The sequence below is a fragment of the Alosa sapidissima genome, chromosome 4 (genome assembly GCF_018492685.1).
Source record: "Alosa sapidissima isolate fAloSap1 chromosome 4, fAloSap1.pri, whole genome shotgun sequence".
NCBI classification, from domain to species: domain Eukaryota; kingdom Metazoa; phylum Chordata; class Actinopteri; order Clupeiformes; family Clupeidae; genus Alosa; species Alosa sapidissima.
The window spans coordinates 7,896,259-7,913,294 of NC_055960.1; the positions used below are offsets into that span (position 1 = coordinate 7,896,259).

General features: G+C 46.7%; 1 protein-coding gene across 2 annotated transcripts in view; it reads right to left on the reverse strand.

The window, feature by feature from the left end:
• Positions 1 to 4,375: 4,375 nt before the first annotated feature.
• Positions 4,376 to 17,036, reverse strand: part of LOC121706378 (alpha-2-macroglobulin-like protein 1) — a 28,811-nt gene continuing 16,150 nt past the window's right edge. For both annotated transcript variants that reach the window (XM_042088038.1, XM_042088040.1), the window contains exons 26-36: positions 13,380 to 13,536; positions 7,835 to 7,912; positions 7,512 to 7,662; positions 6,616 to 6,806; positions 6,037 to 6,252; positions 5,813 to 5,949; positions 5,542 to 5,623; positions 4,909 to 4,977; positions 4,703 to 4,808; positions 4,554 to 4,592; positions 4,376 to 4,455 (exon numbers count right to left, since the gene is read on the reverse strand). In XM_042088038.1, coding sequence (XP_041943972.1) covers positions 4,424 to 4,455; positions 4,554 to 4,592; positions 4,703 to 4,808; positions 4,909 to 4,977; positions 5,542 to 5,623; positions 5,813 to 5,949; positions 6,037 to 6,252; positions 6,616 to 6,806; positions 7,512 to 7,662; positions 7,835 to 7,912; positions 13,380 to 13,536 — 1,258 coding nt within the window. In that variant the 3' untranslated portion in view covers positions 4,376 to 4,423. The remainder of the gene's footprint in view (positions 4,456 to 4,553; positions 4,593 to 4,702; positions 4,809 to 4,908; positions 4,978 to 5,541; positions 5,624 to 5,812; positions 5,950 to 6,036; positions 6,253 to 6,615; positions 6,807 to 7,511; positions 7,663 to 7,834; positions 7,913 to 13,379; positions 13,537 to 17,036) is intronic.

The window sequence follows — 17,036 nt, forward strand, 5'->3', positions numbered from 1 at the left end:
CCAAGGAGATGGTGGTGGATTTCCGCAGGTCTAAGCCCACTCTGCTACCAGTTCACATTGATGGGGTCAATGTGGAGGTGGTTAGCACCTACAAGTATCTGGGTCTCCACCTGGACAATAAACTGGACTGGTCAGCCAACACTGATGTACTCTACAAGAAAGGGCAGAGCAGGCTGTACTTCCTGAGGAGGCTGCGGTCCTTCAATGTGTGCAGTAAGCTCCTCAGGATGTTCTACCAGTCTGTTGTTGCCAGCGTCCTCTTCTATGCAGTAGTATGCTGGGGTGGAAGCACAAGGAAGAAGGATGTGGGGCGAATTGACAGGCTGGTAAGGAAAGCTGGCTCTGTAGTGGGAGCTGAACTGGAGTGGATCACTTCACTATCTGACAAAAGGACCCTGAACAAACTGATCAACATCTTGGACAATGAGTGTCACCCACTCCACAGCACTATTGTTAAACAGAAGAGCCTGATCAGCTGGAGACTTCGCTCACTGCCTTGCACAACTGACAGACTGAGAAAGTCATTTGTCCCCAGGGCCATTGAACTGTTCAATGCCTCACTTAAGGGAAGAGGAGAGATAGACTTCTCTGCATAGTCTGTCTGCCTCTTCATCCCCTCCATGTTTGGTACCACTGTCTTTATGCCTCACTGTTTGCGTGCTATATTAGCACATTAGCACATATGCATACCCCCCCCCCCCCCCCCCTCCATGCCACAGCCGAACTGTGGCCACACTTATACATTTTCTTAAATAGTTAAATATATAGATATATAGACTTTACTTTATTTCTGCATTGTTGCACTGTTGACTTACTCATTTGCACTATCACCATGACCACTATCACCATTGCACTACCACCATGACACTCATTCACACAGAGCACCTTAGAGCACCTTACCATACCTTACTATGCACAGAGAATCACAGGCTCAGTCCCTGCCTCAGTCATTGCAAGCGCCTCTGATTTATTAATCACCACTATGTGGATACTGTTTTTAGAATTTATTTAGATTAAGTGTTAGTATAATTTGTAATTTTGTTATTTGTATTTTAGTATATTTTTATATATTGTATTAAGTGTTAGTATAATTTGTATTTTAGTATATTTAGCATATCCTTTATCTTCTACTGTCCTTACTGCTTAGTTGTGTTTTTATATTATATACTTTAATTACTCTTCTGCTGTTAAAGAATGTGTTTGTGTTGTATGTATGCTGCTGAGACCTTGAATTTCCCCTGGGGATCAATAAAGTATCTATCTATCTGTTTTCATTTACTAGAAATATAGGCTATTTCAAAAAAAAAAAAAACTATAAATCCAAGGAGAAGTGACATCAGTTGAGCAGCCGCGAGCCGCACGAGAGGAGGCAAGGAGCCGCAGGTTGGCCACCCCTGGTGTAGGCCAATCGGCCCACCAGCTTTTTCTACTTTGTCACCTACAGAGTCTGACGGGTACGATCTTTCGAAATGCCATGTTATTTCCCATAGACATTTGACGACCGGAAGTTGGATGGATACGGAAGTTACGGAGGCGGGACTTATTCTGGAGAGGTCTATGGCAAGTGTAGTCACCACCGGCCGGGTGAATAAGGCGAAACTTCCGGTTTCTGAACTGGTTGCAGTTCCTTCTCTGGTTCCACGTGAGGGCGCTCGTCCACAAGTGCAGAATGAATGGAGGTCTATGGAGCTGTACCCCTCAAAATCCACTTTTCTCGGGATATGAAATATTTTTTTTGTTATATTTCAGGGGAGGCAAATAAAATAGGCCTACACACTGTTGACTATTATATTGTTTAAAGTCACTTAATTGTTCTAAAAAGCCTTTCAAACGTGTTAATGATGTCATTCATTAGCACAATGCTAGCGTGTTATGGGCAACAACGACCCAACCTGTAAGAAATAGAAAGGACAAGTACTTTCGACCTATAACCCATGTTGTTGTAAAAACTACAATCAAATCTGAGATTTCTCAAAGACAATCAGGTGAAGGAGACAAATTTGCTGTCTAGCTCCATAGACTCCCATTCATTTTTCACTCATGGCGATCGCCCCCAGTGGAACTCTGGTGGAACTAGATAGATAGATATATAGATAGATACTTTATTGATCCCCAAGGGGAAATTCAAGAAACCAAAATTCGGTACAATGGGACTTAATAGGGAGTGGCCAGGCTCTCCGTAGATGGGCTCTGTTTTAGCCTTAAAATTCTTTGTGAATACGGGCCCTGCTGGACTGAGAAATGAGCTTGCAGGAGTTAATTTGCCTCTGGTGCCAGACACAAAACACAGGGGCACATGGGGAGGAAAAGTCATCTCATCGCCCCCTACTGGTTGCGTTCCTACAGTTTGGCAAAATGAATGGGATTTTTGCTGTCTATGGATTTTCCATAGCTCGTTTTTTTAGAAAAAATATACAGGAACGTCACATATTACCAACCGTCATGTATGTCGACTCCAACCTCTTACGTGTAGGTCACTTAATATTCATTTCTATACAAACCAAGACAGCGGATTCCTAAAAAAACACTAGCACCTACACCATAAGTTTATCTAAATTAGCTATGTACCAAAAATTACATTTTACCGTGACTCGAAGAGCTGTAAAGTGTTGTAAGGCTGCGTACAAATCCACTTGGAGCTCCAGTGGAATTTGAATTGCGACGACGATAATTTGAGCGTATCGAGCGTATCTGTATTTCTACTCAGCGCCCCCTATAGAGCTTATACTGTATTTCTACTCAGCGCCCCCTATAGAGCGTATACTGTATTTCTTGATGATAATCCCTTTAATGGTTCCGTGTTCTTGCTCATTCTGCTGCTCTATACACTCTTCAGTCCAAATGTGGCACCCGAGGCCTTTATCCAATCACATTCAGCCCTCTGGATAAAGGCCCCAAACCAATCAATCACATTCAGCCCTCTGATTAGTTTGAGTGCCATGTGACCAACAGGCCCCACCTCTCATACCCTTTAGAATGTTCAGGGGACTTCTAGAGATGGAACTGAATAAGAATGTTGTGTCCAGCAGAGGGCCTCAGTAATGTAACTAATGTTGCTACATGAGAATGCTGTGTCCAGCGGAGGGCCTCAGTAATGTAACTAATGTTGCTACATGAGAATGCTGTGTCCAGCTGTGGGTACAGCAGCAAAGCAGTTATTGGATTTCCAACCGAGTCAACCCTGACGAGTCATGGGTGAGGGCCCCAGGATATTCTCTTACAAATAAAGATGTGAACGCACTCATGGGCTCATTAGTATAGAAGGTTAAACATAAAGATCCAGGTTAAAAGGAGTTGTACCAAGTACAATGGGAAGGAGTAGATTTGCTGTTAATGTGTTTCTTCTTAAACCTAGGTACCACAGCTAGAAGAAAATACCAATCACTGCAAACATTGCCAAGTGACGTCAAACCCACTTCTCAGCAGCGTGGCCCACTTGCCCACTTCTCTTCTCAACCACTTCTATTAAGCTCAAGTTGCAAGGCAAATTTAAAATCATAATAAAAACCACCTGTCCGTAGCAGGAGCTGCTACTGATATGTTTTGATACCATCTCAAGTCCCTGATGATCACCGCTTGTGGATATTATGGATCAGGATGCCGTGAAGCCATATATAACAATGTTCCTTGTTTCATAATATTGTTTTCAACCATATTCCTTCATAAAATGACAATGCTGAGCTCTACATCCCTGTTGAAAAAAACCAGCCTGACCAGCTAAAGGTGGTTTGCTGGTTGACCAGCTTGTTAGATAGATACAGTAGATAGAGATAGCTAGATAGATACTTTATTGATCCTCAAGGGGAAATTCAAGACCAGTTAACCAGCTTGTTTGACCACCCTATGATGGTTGACCTGCTAGACCAACAAAACTCTTGCGAAAACATAAATTCGGCTGGTTTTCCCAGCTTATGATGGTAATTCAGCCGGTTTTGTTTGTCGTACCACCTCAAGCTGGTCATTTTAGCTGGTGTTGCTGGTCTATAGTGCTGGTTTAACTGGCCATTCCAGTTTATGTTGGTCATTCTAGCAAACCAGCATGGCCAGCTTGACAGACTGGTCACAAGCATGACCATCTTGCACCAGCTGTATCCCACAAGACAGGCTGGTCACACCAGCATGACCAACTTCCTCAGATGGTCACGCCAGCATATCCAGCTGGTGGCCCAACCAGCAAAGTCCAGCAATAGCTGGAAGAAAACCAGCAAAGACCAGCAGAAGCTGGTTTCTTGCCGTTTTTTTCAGCAGGGATGTACGGTAATACTGTTTTCATTCATATTCTTTCATAAACATATTGTCTTCAACTGACAATCCTCTGAACAGTATGAACATGAGACAAATGCTAGGATTGATTGTATATCTGTAATAAATACTGCAAACACATCAGCAAGTTAAAGAGTTGAAATGTCAAAATAATTTCCACTTAATGACCTCTTCCTTCTGCTGTCCCCTGACCTGCACAAGGGGAGGACACACACACACACACACACACACGTTAAATAGAATATTGGGACCTGTTGTTGTTCTTTAGAGGACTCAGCAGACTAACTGACCTGCACAAGGGGAGGAGTACTCAGCCTCAGCTTGGTCACCTGATTGAGAGAGAGAGATTTCATTGGTCAGGGGCTTACTAGCACTGCTGTATCCATGGCAATGTAATTATACATATATGTAATGCTGGTCTTGGTCTATGGAGTCTTACTGGTCTGGTAGTAGTCATACACCTTGACCCCTGCTGGCTTCAGGTTGGTGACTGGCAAATCCTGTTGGATGGTCAGTTCGTAGTCAACAGGTATATCCTTTCGAACCTGTTTGGAAATCAAAAGAAACACATCACATCAGATGGACAGAGCGCAAGTAGGTGCAGCATGTTTCAGTGAAAACCAGGATTCTTACAGATGGCCTTACCTCTGACAGATACACAAGGATGTGGTCATCTTTCCTGTCAACTCGGTCCACAAACATGCTGCCCTGAAGCTGTTAAAACACAGAACATTATGGATGGTGCACACACACACCAACACAGCGTCCATCAGCAACATTATGGATGGTGCACACAGCCTCCATCAGCAACATTATGGATGGTGCACACACACCAACACAGCTTCCATCAGCAACATTATGGATGGTGCACACACACACACACACACAGCTTCCATCAGCAACATTATGGATGGTGCACACACACCAACACAGCCTCCATCAGCAACATTATGGATGGTGCACACACACACACACACGCACACCAACACAGCTTCCATCAGCAACATTATGGATGGTGCGCACACACACACACCAACACAGCCTCCATCAGCAACATTATGGATGGTGCGCGCACACACACACACACACACAGCTTCCATCAGCAACATTATGGATGGTGCACACACACACACACACACACACACACGCCCACCAACACAGCTTCCATCAGCAACATTATGGATGGTGCACACACACACACACACACACAACACAGCCTCCATCAGCAACATTATGGATGGTGCACACAGAGCAACAGATGTAGGAGGGACAACTTACTTTTTCAGCGTCAGCAGTGAAGCCAGATAAGATTTTCACATCTATTATCACCATGTTCGTGCTCTGCAGTGGTCCGTTATATCTGCACAAGAAAGGAGGAATAACTATTAGAACGGATGTGTATCTGCACAAGAAAGGAGGAATAACTATTAGAACGGATGCGGTCAGACTAGTTCAGTCAAAGAGAGCAGAAGCAGGCGCTGCATGGAGCTCCATACTGTACTGTGAAGGCCTGCTGCCCACACACACACACACACACACACACACATACTGGACTGTGATGTGGAGGCTGAAGGCCTGTTGCCCATCGGCCTTGTTGCACTGTCCCTCAGTCAGAGGCTTGGCTTGAGTCTTAATGCTCAGGGTTGAATGTTTACTGGGAGTGGGGATGTTGTAGAAGAGAGCGACCTGTTGAAGAGGGCGAGAGATGTGAAGAAATGTCACGGACAGAGTATCCATCATCAATAGTTTAGAAACAAGTTCTTTTCCACTGACCCCCACAGAAGCGCATGCAGAGCCCTTCACGTCCACGCTGTACTTCCCAGGAACGTGGCGCAGCGCCCTCTCCTGGTACAGCAGTGTGTTGTGCTGGTTCACATCAAACTGGTGTGTGTCGCCCCCTGCTGACCGCACGGTCACTGTGCCGGAGCCATGTGGGCTGAAGACCTTGGTGGCATACAGAGCCAGAGCCTGCAGTGCCACCACCGTGTCCTGAGAGAACACACACCCAGCCGTCAGCACACACACACACACACACACACACACACACCCAGCCGTCAGCACACACACACACACACACACCCAGCAGTCAGCACACACACACAGCAGTCAGCACACACACACACACACACACCCAGCCGTCAGCACACACACACACACACACACACCCAGCAGTCAGCACACACACACACACACACACACACACACAGCAGTCAGCACACACACACACACACACCCAGCCGTCAGCACACACACACACACACACACCCAGCCGTCAGCACACACACACACACACACACACACACACACACACACACACACAAACAGCTTAGAAAGGAAAGGTGTGTGGAGCACCTGTGTGGAAGAGAAGCCTCCATACGGATTCTGCTGCTTCACCAGCCAGTTGACGATCCTGGAAGCATAGCCCAGGTCTGCAGCCGTCAGGGCGGGTTTGGTGAGAACAGCTAACAGCACATAAGCACTCGTCTCCACTGCCAGGGAATCAGCTTGCTCTGATGAGGACTGAGACCAGTGCAGGAGACTCCCTGAGAAGACATGAGCCGTAGGAGATAGACATTCAATTCAAGTTTATTTATATAGCACATTTCATATGCATACACAGACTCCAATGTGCTTTTAGAAAACATTATCAAATAGACATTAAAACACATTAATAGTAAAATAAAAAAATGGTACTAGAAATAAGAATTTCTGATAAAAGTAATAAAAATGAAAGTCGCCACACCAACTTGGAAAGACCTTCAATTTTAACCAAAAGCTGAGGCAAATAAATATGTTTTCAGTCTGTTTTTAAAAGAGTTCACTGATTGGGAAGATTTCAGTTCAGAAGGTAGGGAGTTCCAGAGAGTAGGGGCATAGTGACTAAAAGCACCATGAGCGGAACTAGTATTTATTCTCGGGATTCTCGGGGAGACCTTTGCTTGAGGACCGTAGGCATCTGGCTGGAGTATATGCAGTGATCATATCAGAGATATATGATGGGGCTAAGCCATTCAATGATTTAAAAACAATAAGAAGTATTTTAAAATCAATTCTTTGTTTTACTGGGAGCCAGTGTAGTGATTTTAGTACTGGCGATATGTGATCATATCTTCTCGTTGAAGACATGAGCCGTATGAGATAAACATGAGCCGTATGAGATAAAGACATGAGCCGTAGGAGATAAAGGCAGCAGATGCACGTGTTTGCTCATCTATGTCGGTTCTGGCACACTGCACAACGTGTCCTACCAGCAGAGGTCGCTACGCTGTCCAAGTGTTTCAGCAGCTCAGCTCGGAGGTCTGCTTCCCCAGCGAGGCTGAAGGTGTAGGCCAGCAGAGCGGTGGTGTAGGTGTTGGAGCGGTCACTGGCGGAGGACTTCAGGAACCTCATGGTTTCTTGCTGAAGTAATAAAAATAGATTATTTTTTAAACATTCTGGTCAAAGGTTATATTTCTCATGAGCGGTACAAAAGGGGTATGACTTTCTAGTCATGTTCAGACAGCTATGGAAAAGATAAAGCATCTCAATGAAACCTTTGATAGAGGAGATGGTTTGAGACAGATTTACCTACCGTAACAGTGCTCATATTCAGCTCAAGCATTGATGCAGCGATGTAAGCTGTTATTGTTACATCATCGCTTACACCCCCCTATAAAACAATGAAAAACTCTCATCAACACTGAAAACGATGGTTACGTATGTAACCGCGGTTCTATGAATTTTGGATTTCCATCACATGCACGTGCAGGTCGAGTGTTTATCAACAAAGTCACTCGTGACATGGGGTGACGCATGACCCCCGTCCCGGTACTTAAGGTGCGCTCACCCCGGAAGTGACCTCTTGGCAATCTTCTCGTTCGCCTTCCGAGTGACTGGCGGTCATCCGAAATTCATAGAACCGCGGTTACATACGTAACAATTATTCTATTTCATTTCTACTGACCGCCAGAGGCGGTGCTTTCAGCACCTGGATGACAAATTCCAACAGGGTCACGAAGAAGATCTACATACCCTTTTAATGGCTTGAGAGGGTGGCTGTGGCTATTGACCCTATAAAACCTTGCAAATGTGCAAGTCGATGCCCATGAGGCCGCCATGCATATGTCGGAAAGTGGGACTCCGCGTAGTACTGACCATGACCCAGCTACACTCAGAGTTGAGTGACCACGAACGCGAGGTGGAACCGGTAAGCCACTATCAGAGTAGGCATAGCTGATGGCCTCCACGATCCACTTGGATAGCCGTTGCTTGGACAAAGCCAGGCCCCGCGCATGTCCAGTGTGGCAGATGAATAATGAATGTGACTGCTGGAGGGCAGCGGTCTGTTCGATATAGGCTTTCAATACTCGGACTGGGCATAGAAGAATGTCACCTTGCCCCGGTTCCTCTCCCTGGGCTGGGGGCTCGAATGCTCCCAGACTGAGCGGCTGGTTAGCATACGTTGCAGAGAAGGTTTTAGGTAAAAATGCCGGGTTCGGCCACAGGGTCACCCCTGTGCCATCGGAAGTCCATTGTAGGCACTCCCGGCTGACAGACAGCGCGTGTAGCTCTCCCACTCTCTTCGCCAATGACATGGCTAGGAGAAAAGCAGTCTTCAAAGACAACCATTTTAATCCCGACCTCCCCAGAGGTTCAAAAGGGTGCCGACACAGTGCATTCAGCACCAGCGGCAAGTCCCAGGAAGGTATCATCCTTCTTTGAGGGGGCCTCAGTCGCTGAGCACCCTTGAGAAAACGGGTCACCAGACTATGGGATCCCACTGTAACTCCCTCTACCTTGTTATGCCTAGCTGATATTGCAGCTACATACACCTTGATAGTGGATGCCGCCAGTCCGTCATCAAACCGCGATTGTAGAAAACTGAGGATAGCTCCTGTCCATGTTCTTGGCACCATTGTATAAAAAGCTTCCACCTATTAGCGTAAAGCGCATTAGTGGAAGGTGCCCGTGAGTTGTGGATAGTCTGTACCACTGCAGGGTCACATGCCCCTAGCAGTGGTTCAGGCCCTTCAGAGGCCACACCCAAAGTTGCAATCGTGCTGGGTTCGGATGCCAGATCCGGCCACCCAGCTGAGAGAGGAGGTCTATGCGCACAGGGAGACGCCAAGGCTGTCCGTCCAGTAGGCTGCATAGCACCGGGAACCAGACTCTCCCTGGCCACCTGGGGGCTACAAGCAGCACTTGGTGGCCCTCCCAGAGAATCCTCTCTAGAGTGGGTAGTATGAGCGGGAGTGGGGGGAATGCATATAGGAGCTGCTGGGGCCACCCATGCGGCAGCGCATCCTGGCCCAAGGGGCTTGTTGACTCCCTGAGTGAGAACCAGAGGGGGCAGTGTGTTGTGGCTTGAGAGGCGAAAAGATCCACCTCCGCTCTGCCATATTGGTGCCAGATGGCGTGCACCACTTCTAGGTTCAGCCTCCATTCCCCTGGATCGGGGTGTTGCCTGGACAAGAAGTCCACTGTGACATTCCGTGTGCCTGGGATGTGCATTGCCCTCAGGCTCAATAGCCGAGGGTAGGCCCATGAGAGTAGCTGCTGAATCAGCCTCAGGGATGCTAGAGACCTTGTGCTCCCCTGGTGGTTGATATGGTAAACCACTGACATGTTGTCTGTCCTTATAAGGACATGTCTCCCTGCTAAGACTGGCAGGAAATGCTCGAGAGCAAGAGCGACTGCCTGTAGCTCCAACAAATTTATGTTTTGTTCCCTCTGTCAAGGGTCCCATGTGCCTTGGGCAGTTCTGCACTGCCAAACAGCCCCCCATCCGGCCAGGGATGCGTCGGTCTCTACCACTTCTCTGCGAGAAGGTATGATCCCTAAACGAACCCCGGCAGTCAGGAACGAATGCTTCTTCCATGGCTGTAACCCTTTTAGGCAACTGGTGGTAACGGTCACCAGTCTGTGCCTGTGGTGCTTTGGATGAAACCCTAGCCTGTTCATCCATATTTGGAGAGGCCTCAAAGAAAAGAAGGCCCAGGGGGACTACGGAAGAAGCTGCTGTAAGCATGCCCAACAGCGCCTGGAAGGACCTGAGCGTCAGAGCTCAGCCTCTCCTGAATCACACTATGCAGAGGAGAATCTCGCCTACCCTCCTCTGAGATGGGGTTGCCCTCATTGTCTGCGAGTCCAGTTTCGATTCCAATGAACACCGTCTGCTGGCTGGGGATTAGGGAGCTCTTCCCGAAATTCACAGTTAGCCCTAGCCTGGTGACATGAGCGACTAGCAGGGCTGAGTCCCTTAATGCCTCTGGCTTCTCTGTTCCCAGACAAGGGCAATCATTTAGGTAAAGAAGGATGCGCATACCTCTGCCTTGAAGCGGAGCCAGGGCTGCCGCAGCAAATCTTGTTAAGGTCCGGGGGGCCAGAGAGATTCCGATGGCAGGACCCGGAACTGGTAAGACCTCCCCTCGAAAGCGAAGCGGAGGAATTGCCTGTGGTGAAGTGCAATTGGAATATGAAAATATGCATCTTTCAGGTCTATGGTTGTAAACCAGACGTCTTGCTTGACGCTTTGTAATACCTCTGCTGTGTGAAGCATATGGAATTTGAATACCTTTAGATGGCTGTTCAACAGCCTTAGATCCAGTATGGGGCGAAGTCCACCCCCCTTCTTTGGAATTAAAAAATATGTGTATAGAACCCACAGTCTTGTGATGGTGACCCTAGTTGCTGGAGGGCCCCCTTTTCCAGGAGGGCCCGAACCTCCTGGCGTAGGGCCAGAGCCTTGCCCTGGTCCTTCAGTCATTTTGACCCCTTGAAACCTCGGCGGTCGGTGCTTGAACTGGATGGTGTACCCTTTTGACAGGGTTGACACTACCCCAGGGGTCTGCTGTATTCACTTCCCAGTAATTGAGCTGTTCTCTGGTGAAACGTCCGACCGCCGGCCTGTAGACGTCACTGTCTACCTCCTCGCCCCCTCCTATTCCGAAAGGGGCAATATTCAGGCGTGCGCCGTTCCCTGTGAGGGTTGGTTCTCAGCAGGCCGGCGAAACCGCTCTGGCCTTGTTGACCCCTGTGCAAAGGTCCGCCTTATTGGCTGAAGAGTATCACCCGCCGTAGCGGGCCTCTGTCCCCGAACGGATACACGGCGCAGGCTAGCAAACTGCTGCCTGGTTTGCGTTACCTGTAGGCTGCGTTCGAGCGTTTGCTGTGCGGCAGGCCCAAAGAGTTGTCCAGGAACCACCGTGAGACAACAAAGGGCTTTCCTGCAGGGCTCAGACAATGGTGACTGAGCCAGCCATATCTGTCGCCGTGTCAGGGTCAGGGACGACATTAGTCTCCCCAGTTCCCTTGTCATGTACCCAAATGCTTTCAGTGAGGCCTCACTCAGCACTTCTGCCGACTGGTCTGCTCCAGAGGACTGGAGGGTCTGTGACAGGGACAGTATAAGGTGCGACATTGAGTTGCCTATGCGCGCAACCCGCGCCGGTGAGTCATAGCTCTTCCCAATAAGCTCGTCAGTCAGGCGACACTGTGGCCGGGGACAACGTGCATCTGGCCTTAATGCCTCATCAGGTGAAAGGATAAGGGCGGCAAGTGCCGGCCCTATAAACGGCATGCGGTCCAGCCCATGACTGGCTGCATCCTGCATACTAGCCAGGGTTCTGCAGTCGCTGGGGAGATGGGAGAAACGTCTGGGGTCAGCCCAGCATCTCTGTAACTCCTCAATGAAAGGAGCTGAAGGAGGCACGCTAAAAGATGCAGTAGAAGGGGCCTACCTGCGCTGGTGCTGCATCTAAGCCCAGGCGTGCCAGCGCTATCTTCACAGCGGGTTTGATCGCTGATGTGTGGCTAGCAACTGAGCCCTTCTGTGAGCTGTGTCCAGAAGCATCCTGGGTGTACGAGCCATAAGACTCTACATCTCCCAGATCATCCGCCCACTCATCAACCGTCGATGTGCTCTCTATCAGAGCCTCGGAGAGCCCATCCTCCTCTCGGGCACCCCCAGCTGGGGACAGCACAGGGGGCTGCTCTGATGAAGACCTTGAAGCGGCTGCTGCGTGATCGCCAGCAGGCTGTGCTCCCCTTGTAGATTAAGGAGCATCGCTTTAATCTGAGTGAACTCCGAAGCCATGTCTTCTACCTTCTGGTTTAAAGGATCTGGCGTAGGGAGTTTAAGCCTCCTCTTAGCAGAGGCCTCCCGTGTGTCTGCTCTGCGTTTCTGCTTTTGGGGATCCCATGCGGCTCCTTGCAGGGGGTGGTTGGGAGTTTAACCCCCATTCTAGTTGGGCTAGCCTAGCAGTCCTTGCAGCTACGCTCAGGCAACTGCAATTCATGCAAGCCTGGTCTGTCAAACCCTGCCTTAAGTGTTCCATGCCCAGACAGCTTGGACACTTATCGTGGCCATCCTCCAGTTCATCAGGGAGGCTAATCAAACGCAACAAATCAGGGAGGCTATCAAACGCAGTAGGCTAAACAAATATGCGCAAATAAGGAGCGAACACGCGCTCACCTCGCCACCTTAGTTTAGAAATAAGAAACAGAAGAGAGCGTTTGAAAACGCGAACAAACAATCTCATAAACGTGAAATTAGCACTTCCAATACAAAAGCGGAATTCGCTTGAATTCTAACTCACTTAGGAAGATGTTGCGGAAAACACAAGATCCGTCATTAACTCAAGAAGCCCGCGAGACCGCGAAAGCATTTCAATAAACAAAAATGTATTTAAGGCACCCTGAATCGCTAGAAGGCGAAAAAACACCCAAACGATTCCACATAGGCCTAGTTGCCACAGTAGAGCGAGCTCACTCGTAACGGTATTAATAAAGAAAAGTGTACTTACCGATCATAATAGAAAGTCACGTAGACAAATCGCAGTCTTATAAGAGGGCGAGAAAATCGCAGCTCCAACTGTACGGTTTGAAAAGATTCCAGCGTTCGTCCACGAAAATATGCCAACACTCTAAACAACCTGCTTCCACACGAGAAGATTTCAAGAGGTCACTTCCGGGGTGAGCACACCTTAAGTACCAGGACGGGGTCATGCGTCACCCCATGTCACGAGTGACTTTGTTGATATAAACACTCGACCTGCACGTGCATGTGATTGAAATCCAGGTGCTGAAAGCAGTAGAAATGAAATAGAATTCAGCATCCAGTATCATACAGGTCAGACCTTCATTCTGTTGTTGAAGAGTTTCCCCTGCATATTGAAAACACCATCTGGTCGAAGGTTTCCTCCAAGCCAAGTGCTCGCATCCGTTATAACTTTTGGATCAATGTAGACAAAGGACTTTGCTTTTCCAAACGACCTCAACACAAATGCAGTGAGCCTGGGAGAAGAGATGGACACAACGCTGAGTTTGCTTCTGTCCAGAGGTAAGAGCTGTGGTCTAAGGTTAGGAGCATTGTATGCAAGTCATTTTCATTTCTATAGCACATTACATTCCAAAGTGCTTCACAGTTAAAAAAGACAGAGTTTAAAAGATGATTCAAGCATCAACTACAGCCGACACCTCCAGACAAAAACCAAAACGAGAGAAACAGACATATAAATATACAGACAAAATACAAGTGGCATCAAATCCATAGTTCCACAGGCTCAGTGGCTGTTAAAAGCAAGTCTGAAGAGATGGTTTTTTTTAAAAAAATTTTTAGATATTATATAATAAATTTTTTTAAAATATATTTTTGGTCTTTTTATGCGTTTAATGATAGGACGGTGGAGAGTGACAGGAAGTGAATGGGAGAGAGAGTCGGGGTGGGATCCGGAAAGGACCACGAGGCGGGAATCGGACCCGGGCCGCCGCCGTACGGTGCAGGTGCCCCAGCTGGGGCTGAAGAGATGGGTTTTTAGTAGAGATTTAAAAACAGTCACAGGTGATGCCGATTAGAGTTCCGGTGGTAAGCTGTTCCAGAGGCGTTGCATGGATACTGAAAGCACTAATCTAATATTACTATTACTAATATAATACTAAGCAATTTAAAGCAATTCTAAGCAATATTACTATTACTAATATAATACTAAGCAATAATCTACAAGCCAAATTGTCACCTTAGAAAACGTAAATCCCAAAGATCTAAGAGCAACGGCAATGTCACTCATAGAACATTTATTGTAAAAGATAATGCAACACCGACAGTGCAACAAGGAACAAGCTTGGTAATGTCAATACACATAAACCTAAAACTAAAAGGATCAGTGGGATTAATTGCCTAAATAACACAGGTTTAGCATCCAAGTTATACTTCAGCCTTAGGCTACTTGATATGAAGCATATTCAAATTGCTCACGTTTTTGCTCTCCGTAACACTCATGTTTCCGCAAAATTCCACACCATCTTAAATTCCAAAATCAATGTTTACTCACTGGAACCACCACATGGATGTTCTTGCTCTACATTATTAGTATCTAGTTGTTTTGTAGGAATAGTACGCTTGTACAGTAGGCCCTAGGCTATGACATTCAGTTTCCTTTCTAAAATATTTAGCAACTCCATCCCTAACGAACTTACTATGGCCAATATCTTTGAAATGTAACGGTCTTGGTTTCATTCCGAAGACATGAAATCTAGGGATGTCCCGATCCGATATTTGGATCGGATCGGCCGCCGATATTAGCAAAAAATATGGGATCGGCCCGATCCGGACTCCCGATACAGTTTGTTTTCAAAACTCCGGTCCGTGTTTTCCAGCGCACCGATGTAGGTAATCCATTCCAGTTTTTTTCAGCTTTTCCCCCCAAATCCGGTCCGCGTTTTTCAGCACACCTAGCGACCTGTCCAGCATCCCACTTGTCTGTGCATGTCCAACTAAGAATTTAAAGTTATCGAGCAAACATTTCATGTCAGTTGAATTAATATAGCCTAAATGTTAACCGCGACCGCGAGTGTCCGCGAGACCCTCTTACTATTAAGGCTCTTATGCATGTTGCTGCTGACAACATTCGTTAGACAGGCAAAGCTATCTCCGCGATTTAAGATTGTTGTGTAATGTATAGGCACAGCACGCACTTTAATTTTCCTATTAAAGTCTAACAAACGCATTTCATTTCAAAAAGCAACCTGGTCAATCGCTAACAACTAAGTGCACCTAGGCCTACAACTCTACACATCCAAAAGGGCAGAAGCTTCCAGTAGGCCATCATAACTTTTTTTACCGTTTAGTCTGTGCATCAGCGCAGCCTACGACGATGTGAATTAGTGGCAGCTGTTGTCGCGGTAAACTTAAGCTCCTGTCTCTAAATAGTGTAGATAGGCCTACTTGCTATGTTGCTTGATTTTCTGTAATAAAAAATGTAGCCTAGGTTACTTCAGCAAACACAGACCAGTTGTGGCATCAGTTTCGCTTTTAAAACGCAACAGTGAGAGGCTTTTTAGCGCAGTCTCACTTATCATTGATGAGCACAGGAGCAGGCTGACACCTGAGCATGTTGAAATGATCACCTTTGTGAAGAAGAATCTCCCCATCATGCTCAGACTGCAGCCAGGGCAAACAGTAGAAATTGGAGTATGGAGATGGAGCAGTAAAGTGTGGAGGAGATAGCAATACTGTAGAAGGCGTGACAGTTATTTGGGTTGTTATAGCCAATGCAGTGTGTGTGGTAATTTGACTATTTTCTACTCAGGTTTTGTGTGTGTTGCTTTTATATGTAATTTTATATTGTTTACAATATTGTTTACACTGATGGCTTTTTTAAGCCTTGGTTTACACTCTTGAGCAGAGCACTGATGCCAATTCAGTTTGTGTGGTTAATTGACTATTTATTATTTTGTATTTATTTAACCCTGTTAAGAATAAACAGGTCAGCTTCTCATTACCAACCACTGTGGATTATTCAAACTAACCTAATTAAGTTGGCTAGTTGTTCTTAAGAGTAAAACCCTTTTCAACATGAGCATAACAACAAAATAAGTAAATATCTTTAATCTTTAATACATGCTTGGATCGGCCGGTATCGATATCGGCCGATGCTAAAAGCTACAATATTGGTATCGGATCGGAAGTGCAAAAAGCTGGATCGGCACATCCCTAATGAAATCTGGGTGAATTTGGGCCTCAGACTCTTGGTGTGAGCGGAATCGGAGCGGAACAGAGGGGCTGCTCCGGCCTCCAAATTAAAAAGCGCTCCAACAAAACTCCATCCGCTGCGCTCCTTGCTTTGGCTCGGCAGCTCTGCGTGGGATGCAGATCCTAGTGGTCGTTATTGAGTGGAAAAGTTCAGCATGTTTGTGACATAACCGGGAGCACGCTCATTTAGTGATTTAAAAACAGTCAATGCCACTTTATACTGGATTGTAAATTTAACAGGAAGCCAGTGCAGTACTGGAGTGATGTGTTCCCGTTTCCTTGTCCTGGTAAGCAGTCTAGCGGTTGCGTTTTGTACCAACTCTTGCAAGAGATGATTCATCAACTCCAGTATAAAGGGCAATACAATAATTACAAGGCGATTACAATACTGTCAATCTTAAAAGTGGCGCTTCGGTCCTAATTATGCTTTTAAATGAAAGTTTGACTCGGGTACATTCACAAGACGACCCTAGGTTGCATTTTGGTGAGTTACGCTTTAATGCAGAAACACAATTAGCTTTAAAGCACCTGTTCAGTGCAGAGATCGGGGAGAGGATGCATTTGAGGCCGTAGAGGGGGAGGACCTCCTTGAGTGGCACTGTGATGTTTTAGTAGCCATGTGTTGAATCATGGGAAACGGCGCATTAAACGTTACCGATTTGTGGTCAGAGAATGCAGTATCTATTACATCAACCATGTCCAGATTAAAAGCATGTGATAGAACAACATCAAGAGTCTTGTGGTCTACAGGTGTCTTACTTTG